At 42.2% G+C, this 14,503-nt stretch overlaps 1 protein-coding gene across 1 annotated transcript in view; it reads right to left on the bottom strand.

Moving 5' to 3' along the window:
• The window catches only part of ADAMTS12 (ADAM metallopeptidase with thrombospondin type 1 motif 12), a 371,922-nt gene that overhangs the window by 226,622 nt on the left and 130,797 nt on the right, over positions 1-14,503 (bottom strand). Inside the window, exon 3 of the mRNA XM_047767431.1 lies at positions 5,955-6,105. Coding sequence (XP_047623387.1) covers positions 5,955-6,105 — 151 coding nt within the window. The remainder of the gene's footprint in view (positions 1-5,954; positions 6,106-14,503) is intronic.

Genomic DNA, 14,503 nt, shown 5'->3' with positions numbered 1-14,503 from the left:
TATTAGAAAACTGGAAACTATTACACTCACTGCCCTTGAACAACTTGGGAAAGCAATTTTGCATCATCTGGAAATGTCAGAGATGTATATACACTATGAGATATTGATTTCATTCCATTCCTAGGTATATACCCTGGTAAAATCTATGAATCTGTGTTCTGAAAAACATGTACAAAAAAGGTCTCTGCAACATAATGGATCATAGCCCCAAACTGGCAGCATAGGAGACAAGTCCAAGTGGAAGAGTCACATAATGGAGTTGCATTATTTTCTCCCTACAGCGGAGAAAATGAATAAATTATAGCCATATGTCTGGGCACAAACATAATGTGGTGGATAAAAAGCCCAGCACATGTATTAAGATTCTGTTTCCTTTCATGGTCTTACCACACATTATAAAGATAAAGCCTGGACCAGATCCCCATTTATCCACATCCTATATCCAGGCTGTCAGCTCTTTAGACCAAGATCTATCTCCTACTCACAACTGTAGCCACAGAACCCAAGAGAACACCAGATGTTAAGAAGATACCCAACAGATATCTGAATGAACAAATAAATTTTGCTGAATGAATAAATCAATTTTGAACACAAAAATGCATGCCAGGGTTAAGGATCCAGTGTTGCCTTAAGCTGCATATGTAGGTCACAGACATGGCTGGGATCTAGCATTGCTGTGGCTGTGAAGTAGGCATGGCTGCAGCTCTGATTCAGCCCCCAGCCTGGGAACCTCCATACGCCATGGGTGAGGCCCTAAAGCAAACAAACAAAAAGCAAAACAAAACAAAACAAAAACACATACCAGGAACCAAAGCCTGTGTTTCTAGCCTAGAATACTAATGCATGAAATCCCAAATCCTGACTCTACCTGCCTGCACCCCTTTCTGCCACAGATGACCCTATAGCTGCTGTCATCTGACCTGTTTGACTCCCCTTCCCCAGCTTCCAAAACCCGTAGTTCCCCCAGACACTCCAAACTTAAGAGTCATTGAAGTCCCAGTGTGATACGTCCCCTCCAAAACACCTAAGAGGAAAGAGCTGGTCAATATCAATAAACTGAGGTTTTGAAATTTGCCCTAGACTTAATTTAGGCAAACTGTATTTTCCATGGATTCCAGAAAGTTGGAGAAAACAAGAACTTTGACAGGGTACAGCCAATACAGGTTCAGAACTGCAAACAAAACTGGTTAAGAAATTTTAGTTCAAATTGATTGGTCAAATCCATAACAAAAATAGCATCACATTAAAATCCTAAAAAAATAAAAGGAGTTAATTACATTGGACCATATTGATAAGGGGCTAACTGTGAAATTCCTGGGCACCTTTCTATGTGGGAAATAAACATATGTGAAGGACTCATTTTAGGAGAAGTAATTGATACACTTTCCGTTCTGAAGCACTAGAGTACTTTTAAAGTACATCTTGTTTCTCAATACCAATGGTGTTCCTAGTTTGAACACTGCAAAGACAGAATGCTTTCCACAAGGAATAGTGATCTTTCTTGATATAATCACAGGAATTCAATCTCATTGCACCAAGTGCCCTAAGTAGGACGTGTACCTTAATGTTGGCTAATGACATGGCTAGTGTCAGTTAATTCCGTCACCTCTGCTGGGTAACACGGTACAAGAACACTGCAATTACCTGGTTCAGCAAGACCAAGCACATTTCAATATACCAAGATTTTAAAATTCCAAATATCAAGTATATTTTAGGAATAATCACAAGTACATTAGCTTATTCTGCAATCTCGAGCTATCACTGAAGTACTCAATCATGCTTATTGTCTTAGGATGGTCATAAACAATGGACACCTCCTCAATATCTCAAAAATGCACACTTCTTTTCCCTTTCTATCAACATTATGTGGACTAGTTTTACCTGTGTGGCTACAAGTCCCTCTTCATTTCATTTCAATCATTTATTGCATTTTTTAACATTGCACCTAACACTGTGTTACATACTATTTGGGGAAGGAGTTCATGCTCTAATGAGGCTTTTCAGAGAGTTGATGAAACAAGATTTATATGCAAGAGAGGCTTAAAGAATAAACATGAGAGAGTATAAAGCTCAAGATATAATAGAATCTTGACTTATGAGCTTGGCTATATTCTGGACACCATTGGCCTTGATCTCTTTTGAAAATTCACTCCCTCCATCAGGTACAATGGTGCCTGATGTTTCCTACAGTTTGACAAAAATAAATACTTGATACAAGAAAAGGAACCAAGACTTCCGCTACACTTTAAGGATGATCAGTTTGCCCTGCTTTTCTTTGGTGAAAGAAAGGGGCTGCATGAGGCGCTCTCAAAGATTCTTCCAACAAAGCTCTTCAATTCTGACATTCTGGGGTTTTATGCAAGTGTAAGAGAGTATCTTTCATGGAGAAATTCAAAATGCAAGATGGGATTAATCAGAGAAGGTTTCATAGCAGTGGTAGGTCTCAAGGTTGACCTAGAAGCACAATGATGAGCTGACATGACAAGCCCTTTAATTGTGGTATTGTGTGTGACCTGATGGGGGGCATGGCATTAGTAAACCTCATTCTTTTCCCATTCATCTCTTCTGCCTCTGTGATGAAAAACATGACATTTTCAACTCACTATTACTCAACCCTACATCAATAAGAGAGTTGTAAAGGGGAGAAGGTGTGTGAGGTGGGTGGATGAAGATTACCTAACCCACTTCACAGAGCAGACACACCTACAGGAGCAATTATCCAGACAAAGTCACTCGCTGCCCTTGTAACTCCCTCTGCCATACTGATGACCTAGTGATCTAAAAAATATCAAATTCAGGAGTTCCCGTTGTGGTGCAGTAGAAACAAATCTGACTTAGTATCCTGAGGATGTGGGTTTGATCCCTGGTCTTGCTCAGTGGGTCAGGGATCCAGTGTTGCCATGACCTGTGGTGTAGGTCACAGATGAGGCTTGGATCCCACGCTGCTGGGGTTGTGGCGGAGGCTGGCAGCTGTAGCTCCAATTTGACCCCTAGCCTGGAAACTTCCATATGCCACAAGTGTGGCCATAAAACAAACAAACAAACAAAAAATCAAATTACACATATAAAATGTCATCCATCAACCAAGGCATAATAGGAATTAGACCATTATTCATGTGATTGGATTGGTGACAGAGTCTTAAGAATTCACACTAAGATTAAATTATCTGGATTGGTACCCCAATCAAACCAACCAGATGACGTGTCTCTTCTTTTGGTGCCTTCTGAGAGGAGATTTAGACAATGTTATCTAATTTAGGTGGGTGCTACAATAGCTCATCAAAGTTATGGAACTTAAGCAGCTTTTGTGTACACTTTTGTGTACAGAAATATTACAGACTCTTATCACTTATATCCTCTGCTAAGATTACAGAAGAAACTCCCAGGAAAGTTATCATCTATCCTTGGGGTCTGAGATAAATCACTTTTCTGTAGAGAAATCACTTGTTCCCTTGTCCTTTCTTTCTTCTCATTGTAAAACTCACGTTCTGAGTCCTCTGAAACCCTTATCAGAGTGAAGTAAGTCAGAAAGAGAAAGACAAATACCATATGACATCACTTATATCTGGAATCTAATATATGGCACAAATGAACCTTTCCACAGAAAAGAAAATCACGGACTTGGAGAATAGACTTGTGATTGCCAAGGAGGAGGGGAGGGAGTGGGTGGAGGGGGAGCTTGGGGTTAATAGATGCAAACTATTGCCTTAGGAATGGATTAGCAATGAGATCCTGCTGTGTAGCACTGGGAACTATGTCTGGTCACTTCTGATGGAGCCTGATAATGTGAGAAAACAGAATGTATACATGTATGTGTAACTAAGTCACCATGCTGTACAGTAGAAAATTGACAGAACACTGTAAACTGGCTATAATGGAAAAAATAAAAATCATTAAAAAAAAAAAAAAAAGAACCCACCTTCCGCCTCTATTTTCCCTTTGAGATCCACGGTTTCCAAATCCTTAAGACATATAAATAATATTATGGATTTATTTTGTTAACTATCCCCCAGCCCGCTATTTTTTTTTTCCTCTGAAGAATGGAGAAACTGAACAATATTTTTGTAATTCCCAATTTCCAGTGGCCCTTAATGCATATCTCCCACACATTAAAGAGAACATGGGAACAGCAAGGAAATAACTTGGGCCAGTTTATCTATGAAAACTACCTGCAACTCTTTAGTACAAGGCAGAGAGGAGCAAATCAGATCATTCCCAGGGCACAGAGACAGAGAACATACTGTCTAGTGGACTGTAAACAAAACACAGCCAAAAGAACCTTAGCCGAATTCATCATCTGATAACGTGCAGGTATTTTTTTCAGTTTATCTTCATGTGTCATTATCAGCATCATCAAAAATTTAAATCTGCCTCCCATATGCAAATATGACAAGCTGTCTAGTAATAGTCCACACTCATGTATTATAACATTATTTTGTACAGCAGAAATTATCGCAATCTTGTAAACAAACTATACATCAATAAAACTTTAAAAAATAAAAAAAAAACCACCGCCAACACTGAAAATCATAGTCCATAGTCTAGACTATCTTCATCTAAGGATTCAGAAGAGGCTTTTTAAAACAATAACAACAACAATAATTCGCCATTATGAATACCATGTGAATACCATCAATTAAGGTAGCAAGGATATGGGAGACACCTTTTTCCCTTCCCATTAATCATACAGAGACTTGCAACCTGCAGAATGGGAGAAAATAGTTGCAAATGATGCAACTGACAAGGGCTTAATCTCTGAAATATACAAACAACTTACACAACTCAACAACAAAAAAACCAAACAACCCAATTGAAAAATGGGCAGAAGACCTAAATAGACATTTCTCCAAAGAAGACATAGGGATGACCAACAGGCACAGGAAAAAATGTTCAACATTACTAATTATTAGAGAAATGCAAAAACTACAATGAGGCTCCACCTCACACTGATCAGAATGGCCATCATTAAGTTTACAAATAACAAATGCTGGAGAGGGTGTGGAGAAAAGAGAACCCTCCTGCACTGTTGGTGGGAATGTAAATTGGTACAACTATGGAAAACAGTATAGAGGTACCTCAGAAAACTGAATATAGAACTACCATATGATCTGGTAATCCCCTCCTAGGCATATATCCAGACAATACTAGAATTCAAAAAAATACATGCACCCCTATGTTCATTTTCACAGTATTCACAATAGCCAAGACATAGAAACAACCTAAATGTCCATTGACAGAAGAATGGATTAAGACGATGTGGGACATATACACAATAGAATACTACTCAACCACAAAAAAGAACAAAATAATGCCATTTGCAGCAACATGGAAGAAACTAGAGATCCTCATACTGAGTGAAGTAAGTCAGAAAGAGAAAGACAAATACCATATGATATCACTTATAAGGGGAATCTAAAATATGGCACAAATGAACCTATCATCAGAACAGAAACAGATTCATGGATGTAGAGAACAGACTTGTGGTTGCCAAGCGGGAGGGGAGGGAGCGGGATGGATTGAACGTTTGGGGTTAGTAGATGAAAACTATTATATTTAGAATGTATAAGTAATGAGGTCCTGCTGCATAGCATAGGGAACTATATCAAATCACTTGTGATAGAACATAATAGAAGATAATATGAGGAAAAGAATGTGTGTGTGTGTGTGTGTGTGTATAACTGGGTCACTTTGCTGTACAGAAGAAATTGACAGAACATTATAAATCAACTATAATAATTTTTTTAAAAAAGAATATAGAGACTTGAGTAAAAATAAATGAAATGATTTATACAAAGGTATCTAATTTCTGGCCACAGAATGGGGAGGAGATAACAGATTTGAATAAGAACAGGTCTCCACTGTAAAAAAACAAAAAACAAAAAAGAAACAAACAAACAAAAAAACCAATAATAGAACAAACTCCTCCACCTAGTGAGAAGATTAAGTCACAATACCGTTTAATCCACAGGCTGGCTGCTCCATCTCTGGGATGCCCCCCGTCTGCCTCCTGTATACGACGTGTGGGTGGTACTCTCCCTCAGCCAGTGGATGCTTTTTGACAGGCTCAATGAAAAAGTCTCCATGTGGCAGATGGAAAAATCCGGTCTGTAAATAATGCAATACAAAGGTTTATCTGGGTCAATTCTTTAGGTAAAGAAAAGTAGTAAAGAGAAATTTATATGGATTGTGATGATCCCTGAAACTCTTTTAAGACCAGTGCTTTCATAGTCTGCCATTTGATCTCACAGAAGATCTACACATTAATAATTTAGTGAAATATCTTAATAGCCATAGTTATTGGGTGTTTTAGAGTCATGTCCCCCTTTGAGATGCTAATGAAAAAAAGTGTACATATACAGGTATCTCAAAAGGTAGTATACCATCCTGCAGGTTCATGGATTCCCTCCACTGCCAAAACCCATTGCTAGATATCTATGAATCTTAAATTAGGAACCAGTTCTTTCCAGCTGCCCTGTTTGGGAGCTGGTACTTATACCCCATATTTCATTGACAACTTTTGGGAAATTTTACCTGCATGTGGGTAGCCCAGCTAAACACTTGACTTGATGTGTCTAATGCCATTCTGCTCTCAAATGCAGAAATACATCGCTAAGTCCCTGATCTGAGACTGAGTTCCCAGAAGTCTAAAGAGGGCTCTCTCATTTCCCAGATCTGGGAATTGGCCATAAACAGGGAGAATGCTGAGCAATGAGCAAGGCATTTTGGGTGTCAGGTCTGGAGGGGTAGAGCTCACAGCTCTGTTTTCTGTTTGGGAACATTTCTTAATGCCCATTTGAGATATTTAGAAACTGCTTTGCCGGGGACCCCCTAGGATGGACTTCACTCTCAGAATCTGAATTCTATATTGATGAACAAAAGGGCTTGCCCTAGACACCCTGCTTGTGGCATCACATCAAGGCAACCAAGAGCTCAGACTCTGAAATTAAACTGGGTTCACATCCCAGCTTCTCTCCTTATCCGCTCTGTGGTTTGGGACAAATGACTTGCCCAGTCTGAGCTTTTTCAACAGAAAAATGGGGATAATCAAAGGTTTCTGTGACAATCTGAGTTAATGTAAGAAAAGTTCTGAGAAAAGGGTGTGGCTCACAGCCTTCTCTGACATTGGACTCCTTCCCCATCTCAGATTCTACATCTTCACTGTCTCGGGATCTCCAGAGTCCACATGGCAGTTCAGTGAATGTGAACTTTGCAAAAATAAACCTGGAAACCTTGAGGTTAGGAAAACTGTGAATGGTCCTAGAGTTCAAGCCTCCTCACCACTTCTCAGCAAGCCTGGCGGCTCTGCTCCAAGGACAGGTCTGAAGACTGGCTGAGGGGCCCCCTGCCGTCAGGAGGCAGAAGGGGCTCCACGAAGGAGACGCTGTTAGACAGCTCATGACTTGAGGGTCTTTCCAAAATTTGTGCTTTATTGTACCAGTAATATAACCAGACCTAAACATACATCTCACAGTTGCCTTTCTATTTTGATTGCCGACCTTAAAATAACTTTAATAACAAGTAGAACAGAAAAAAAAAGGAACACTTCCTTGAAAGTCATAAGAATAGCTGTGTGACCTTGAATAGGTCACCCAATCTGTAAAAAGGGGTGAGGCTTACCACCTTGTAGGGCTAAGAGAAGCAGATGAGCAGAAGCTTAATCAAGGGCCTTGCAAACTGCTTTACAAAGACTGAGTGTAATATTTTAACTACCACCTCCAACAATGGTTGCATCTGACTTCAGATTTGCTGGCATTTCTTAGAAGACATGACATTTCTCTCAGCATCCTTCTTTGAAGAAAAACCTCTGGGACAGGAGGCACTGACAAAGTCCAGACTATAATAAAATAGCTGAAAACGGACTTGTGCAGGGCTGAGGCTGGGTTCCATTTCTACTCTGAGAAAAACACCGGGGACACAAGGAGAACATGGGCCTGTTGCTAATGAAGCTCAGTTGTTCCATGGAAATGAAGTAGGAGGAGAGGACTCCTCCAGGATGGCTGGCATGGGGTCCCTTTCTGCAACTGTCACCAACCTAACACTGCTGTCTTTGAATAAAAAATAATTTATAATAATAGCAACAAGAAGGATATATTGGTATTTCTCTAGCCTCAAATTTTGGACCCAGTGGTCAGAAGAAACAGATGAGGCTCCATTTGAGAACTGGGCTCCAGTTGAGAACCTAATAACTACTTTATGGGCAATAAGAATGAAAGTGCCTGAAAGCCAAACAAGCATTTTCTTTCCCTTTCTTTCTTCTTTCTTTCTTTCTTTCTTTCTTTCTTTCTTTCTTTCTTTCTTTCTTTCTTCTTTCTTCTTTCTTCTTTTCTCCTCTTTCTCTTTTCTTTTTTTTTCTTTCTTTCTCTCTCTTTTTTCTTTCTTCCTCTTTCTTTCTTCCTCCCTTCCTTTTTCTTTCTTTTCTTTTTTTCTTTTTCACTTCCTTTCTTGCTCTTCCTTCTTTCCTTCCTTCCCTCCTTCCTTCTCTCTCTTTCTTTTCTTTTCTTTTTTCTTTCTTGGCTGTACCCACTGCATGCAGAAGTTCCTGGGCCAGGGATCAGACACATGCCATAGCAGTGACAATGCCAAATCCTTAACTGCTAGGTCACCAGGGAACCTCCAAGCAAGCGCTGAATTCTTGCACAAGGCCAGCTTTGCCAGCGTGCATCTGGAAATCACCTCTGTGGCCTAAATAGTTCTCAGAAGCTGGGCAGAGACCTAGGAGAGCTGGGTTACTCTCCAGTGGGAGGGGAAGAAGACTATCTGCTCAATGCAAGTGGGGCTGCTGTCCCTAGGACCCCAAGTGTGTCATAGAGGAGGGCCTGAAGAGGTGTCCGCTGATTTGGGCAGAGTAAGGTGGGATTTCCCAGCTGAGCTCTGCACCTCCTCTCTCCCCCAACATAGAAACACAGAGCTCTGTACCCTGGCACCAAGGGGCCACAGTTCACAGGGCTTTTCCCAGCTAACCAGAGCCAGATCACAGTGGGAAATCATATACTGGGTCCTTTTCATCGGAAGAAAGGATGGGCTATAGGCTTTCCCTGAAGCTAAGGGCCCAAGAGAACCACCTTCTTCTGCTGCCAGCTCTGGATGTTGTGGGAAGTAACATAATGTCTTTTCTATCAAAAGAAATCTTGGTTACTCTATTTTGCTTTGGTTTCCAGCCGAATGCCCCTGCAAACCCCTTCCTGTTTACCTCTTTTCCCAGCAACAATTTGTTTCAATTAGCCAACCAGGAAGAATGTGTGCCCTGATCTGACCAATGGGAAGGGGACAGGTACATCACATGCATTAGGGATAAATGGGGGAGGGTCCTTTGTTTGGCGCCTGCGCTTTTTGGAGCACCTGCACCCTTCTGCAGGAGTAAAGAGCCTTGTCGAGATTTATCCTTGTCCACATGTCTCTCTTTCTGACACTGGCGACCCGAGCCAAAGTTATCTTAATTTCCAACAATGTGAACCAGAGCTCTTCATTCCGGTCTTCTTCACAAACTGTTCACCTCATATGTTTGAAGAAGAATGAGAATGGACTTGAGGAAAAAGTATCCAGTTCATGGGGGACTTGAACAGATTCCCAGGAGAACCAGGGCAGGATGAGCTCCAGGCAGGAGCTCAAAGAAGACAAATTTGCACTTTTATCTCCGTCACTGAATCTTTGTCCTCCCAATATCTAGTAGCCAGTATCCCACCACACTGCAAACTGGCCTTTGGAAATAAACGCACCTTCTTGTTTTAACTAAGTTATAAATATCTTGTTTTAACTAAGTGAACACTTCCCGAGGCGCTCTTCTAAGATTTGCTTTAAATAAACTTTATTTTGGAGTTCCCATCGTAGCTCAGTTGTTAACAAATCCAACTAGGAACCATGAGGTCGACGGTTCGATCCCTGGCCTTGCTCAGTGGGTTAAGGATCTCGAATTGCCGTGAGCTGTCGTGTAGGTTGCAGATGAAGCTCGGATTCCACATTGCTGTGGCTCTGGCTTAGGCCAGCGGCTACAGCTCCAATTGGACCCCTAGCTTGGGAACCTCCATAGGCCACGGGAGCAGCCCTAGAAAAGGCAAAAAGACAAAAAACAAAACAAACAAAAAAAAAACCACTTTATTTTGAAGCATGATAAACATACAGAAAGATGTACAAGTCTTAACTGTAAAGTCCCATAAATCTTTCACTGAGGGAACGCCTAAATGCAGAAATAGAAGATTCCAGCAGTCAAGAAGAAACTTCCTGTCCCTTCCCAGTCAATACCATTCCCAAGAGTAACCATTATTCTGATTTCTCACACTAATGTATTTGTTTTAAACCTGTGAACTGGAAATTGGCACTTGCCATCTGCCTCTACATGGATTAAATCATGAGCCACGGCAGCTGCTGACCCACCCGCAGAGCAGAGCTCAGGGTGGAGACCAGGAGTGAGGCCCTCTGAGCTGGGGAAAACTGGCAGAACAGGTCTTCAGATAGTTAGGTATTTTTAGGAGATTTTATAAGCCCAATTCTTGCATCTCCTGGTATTTAGAAAAGCACCATAATCCTTCATGTTGCCTGAGGTCTGCTCTTCTTACCTAGCAGTAACCTTCACCAGAAAAATATGTGCAAGGCTGCTGGTGAGCCCTGAGGGAACTCTGGAAAGAAACAAAGAATTCCTGCCAATAGATTGCAGCCACTCCTAACAGTGTGCCCTGAGGAATCTCAGGCTGTAAAAACACAGGATTCTGGCCCCTGAAGGCTGAGGTGCGTATCAAAGGAATGATTTCAGTGAGTCAGACCTTGCATCTTCCCATAGAAAAGTGCTAAATTCCTTAACTTGAGAAATCTGGGAGTTCCCATCTTGGTGCAGTGGTTAACGAATCTGACTAGAAACCAGGAGGTTGCAGGTTCGATCCTTGGCCTTGCTCAGTGGCTTAAGGATCTGGTGTTGCCATGAGCTGTGGTGTAGGTCACAGACGCGGTTTGGATTCTGAGTTGCTGTGACTCCGGTGTAGGCTGGCAGCTACAGCTCCTGATTAGACTCCTAGCCTGGGAACCTCCATATGCCATAGGAAGTGTCCCTAGAAAAAGGAGAAAAAAAAAAAGAAAGAAAAGAAATCTGGTTTTCTGTTATTAGCAATCATCTTTTGTTCCTATTACCTGCCCTTTCTTGCAAAACCTCCCATCCATCCCATCCTAACCCCCGACCCCTGCTTTCTTGGAGCAGGTTTCTCAGGGTTACTTGAGATGCTGCCTCCTGGGCTTAAGTCCTCATTTTGCCTCAAATAAAAATGAGCTCTCAAATTTTAGGTTGTGCATTATTTTAAGTTGACAGTCCTATCCTTAATTTTTTACAGAAAGCATTATTATTATTACCATTATTATTATTATTATTGTCTTTTTAGGGCCGCACCCTCAGCATATGGAGGTTCCCAGGCTAGGGGTCAAATTGGAGCTGTAGCTGCTGGTCTACATCACAGCCACCATAATGCCAGATCTGAGCCTCATCTGTGACCTACCCCACAGTTCAAGGCAATGCCAGATCCTTAACCCAATGAGCGGGGCCAAGGATGGAACCTGTGTCCCCATGAATCTGTTGGAGAATGGCTTGGACCATCAGTGTCAGAAAATGAGACACATGAACACAGGGAGATCTCGACAAGGTTCTTTACTTTTGCAGAAGGGCACGGGTACTCAAAAAACACGTGCAAAGAAGAAAACACCCTCCCTATTTGTCCCTAACACAGGTGGTGTACTGTCCCCTTCCCATTGTCAGGTCGGGGCGCCCATTCTTCCTGGTTGTCTAATTGAAACAAACAGTTGCTGGGAGAAGAGGGAGAGAGGAGGGGGTCGCAGGAGGGCATCTCAAACCAGAGCAAAATGGAGTAATCAAGATTTCCTTTGATAGAAAAGACATTATGGGAGTTCCCATCGTGGTGCAGTGGTAAACGAATCCGACTAGCAACCATGAGGTTTCGGGTTCAATCCCTGGCCTTGCTCAGTGGGTTAAGGATCTGGCATTGCTGTGAGCTGTGGTGTAGGTCGCAGATGCGGCTCAGATCCTGAGTTGCTGTGGCTGTGGTGGAGGCCAGCAGCTATGGCTCCGATTGGACCCCTAGCCTGGGAACCTTCATATGCCGCAGGTGTGGCCCTAGAAAAGACCAAAAAAAGACAAAAAAAAAGACATTATGTTACTTTCCATGGATACTAGTCAGATTGGATTCGCTGAGCCGTGATGAGAAATCCTATAGGAAGCATTATTTAATACAAAAAAAAAACAATAATAATGTTCACTAATTTGTTTGCAGTGTTCCGGACTGGCCATGGAAAGAATTTAATCCAGGGGAATTTCTCAAGGCCGGTTCAATCAGACTCTTCAAACTGCTTCCTAGTCCACAGGCGAGCCCAGCAGGTGGGGATGAGACAAAGAGCTGGGCTGCCTTGGTGTGAGTCACTTGGCATTGAACCTCTACTGCTCTCTGCTAAGGAAGGGAGGGGAGAGGACCTTCACGGCCTCTTTAAGACCAATTTATTTTTCCTGAAAATAGTTGCCCACAACCTCTGCTCTTCCTCCCACCAAAATGTTAGTCATCTTGATGTATTTCATGTACTTGCTGTTATACTTCAGTTAGTACAGTGATCTGGGGTCCAATGGGAAATCATCAGCATCTTACATGGAATTTGTGAGTTGACTTTAGAACCACAAAGCCCAGAGACCTTGAAGAGTCATGGAGCCTACGCTGCCATGCCTTCAGGTTTTACCACAGGTGAAAACGGCAGACTGAAAAGTAAAAACGATGGCATTGTAGAAGACATAGGAGGAAATTATCAAGTCCGTTCCAGTACTCGGGGTTCTGTCTTGTAGGGATCAAGAGGATGCGATTCACAGAGTACTGTGAGTGGCGCCCCCTGGAGTGGTACGGTGGAACAGAGCCACCAAAACTCATCAACCTGTCCTGGAAAGAAATTCCTTTTCATTTGAAAAGTTAAAAACTTATCAGAAAAATTTGTTTCTTCTTACAGTGATGAAGGTAACATGATCAATATACTCTGAAATCAAGAACAGAAAAAAATTGACTGGGGAGAAAGAGGTATCCAAGATCCTCAATTACAGTGTATGGATCACTAGGAAAGACACAACTTGTTTCCCACTATATACACAGGAAAGAAGATAAAAATAGACCCCCCTGCATCACCCTTGTTTATTATCAACATGCTCCTATCACATGGCCAGCCCAGTGCTAAGAGCCTTAAGAGGGACATTGACCCCTGCCCTTGAGGTTTACAACCCAGCCAGGAAGACAAGACTGGTATCTGTAAAACAGCAGAAAAGGGAACAGCAAAGTCCTAGCGTGTTTGTGTTTAAAAAAAAGGTACAGTGCTCACACGTCCCAAGAGGCTGGCCCATGACCTCTGATGGCACTGGGCCTAGAGTTCGGACCCTGAATCCTATTAGCCCAGATCCTTCCCCACCACACACAGTATCCTTGAGGAAGTGGGGGGAGGTACCTCTGCAGGTGCTGCAGGTTCCAGTGCTGTGGTCCAGGAGAGACAAGGGCCAGTGAGAACAGATGATTTTAGAGGGCAAGGACATAAGATTGAACTTTTATAATCTCTAATACACTTGGCCCAGTCCTAAAGCCAAGACAGCCTCCCAGCATTATTGACTTTTTTTTTTTTTTTCTGGTTTTGTGGTAGAGGCCCTCCCAGGACAAAAGGAAGGCAGCATGGCACAACCAGTATCTGTGTGCACATGTGTAACTCTGTGGCAACAAGACATAATCAGTATCCATGTGCGCATGTGCAACTATGTAACATGGATCATCCAATCAGAATTCACAGAATGTATGTTACCAAAATGTTAAGGGGAAACTAGTGGAGGTATACAAGGCAACGCCTCGCTGGGTTTGGGGCTCAGCCTTTGGATATGAATCCGCTGAGCAGGTGCCAGCACAAATAAACATTGCTTCCTGGAAATAAGCCTTGTGTCCCGTCTCTCTGTACGAGAATCCTGCAACAGTGTGGAAGAAGCACACAACTTTTATCATTTAATACACAATCAGCACCCTAAGTCAGACGTCAAGGGATTATAGAAGCCTCATAATATAGAGATGAGACCACCGGGAAGATGCCCCCAGGAATATGCCACCCTCTGCTGTGATGCTGAGAGCTCTCTGACTGGCCCCCCATGGAGCCAAAGGGGAGTATGACTGGTGATGCCATCAATTCACAAAGATTGTGCATATTAGTCTTGGCAGTCCTAGAAACGCATGTGATTTGAGAAAATGAAGCTCAAGCCCAGAAAACATGCTTTGTTCCATCCTCCTGGTAGCTACCAGGTGCCAGGCAAATATTGTAACAATACAGATCTGGTCCATACCACCAAGAAACAGTACTGTCGAATAGGACTTCCTGCGATGATGGAGATGTTCTCTATCTGCCCCATTTGATTCAACAGCCACTAGCCACATGCGTCTATGGAGCACTTGAGAGATGGCTAATGTAACAGAGGAACTGAACTTTTGACTTCATTTAACTTCAATAA

Source organism: Phacochoerus africanus, chromosome 1, assembly GCF_016906955.1.
Source record: "Phacochoerus africanus isolate WHEZ1 chromosome 1, ROS_Pafr_v1, whole genome shotgun sequence".
Lineage (NCBI taxonomy): Eukaryota > Metazoa > Chordata > Mammalia > Artiodactyla > Suidae > Phacochoerus > Phacochoerus africanus.
This window is presented reverse-complemented; position numbering and strand designations above follow the sequence as displayed.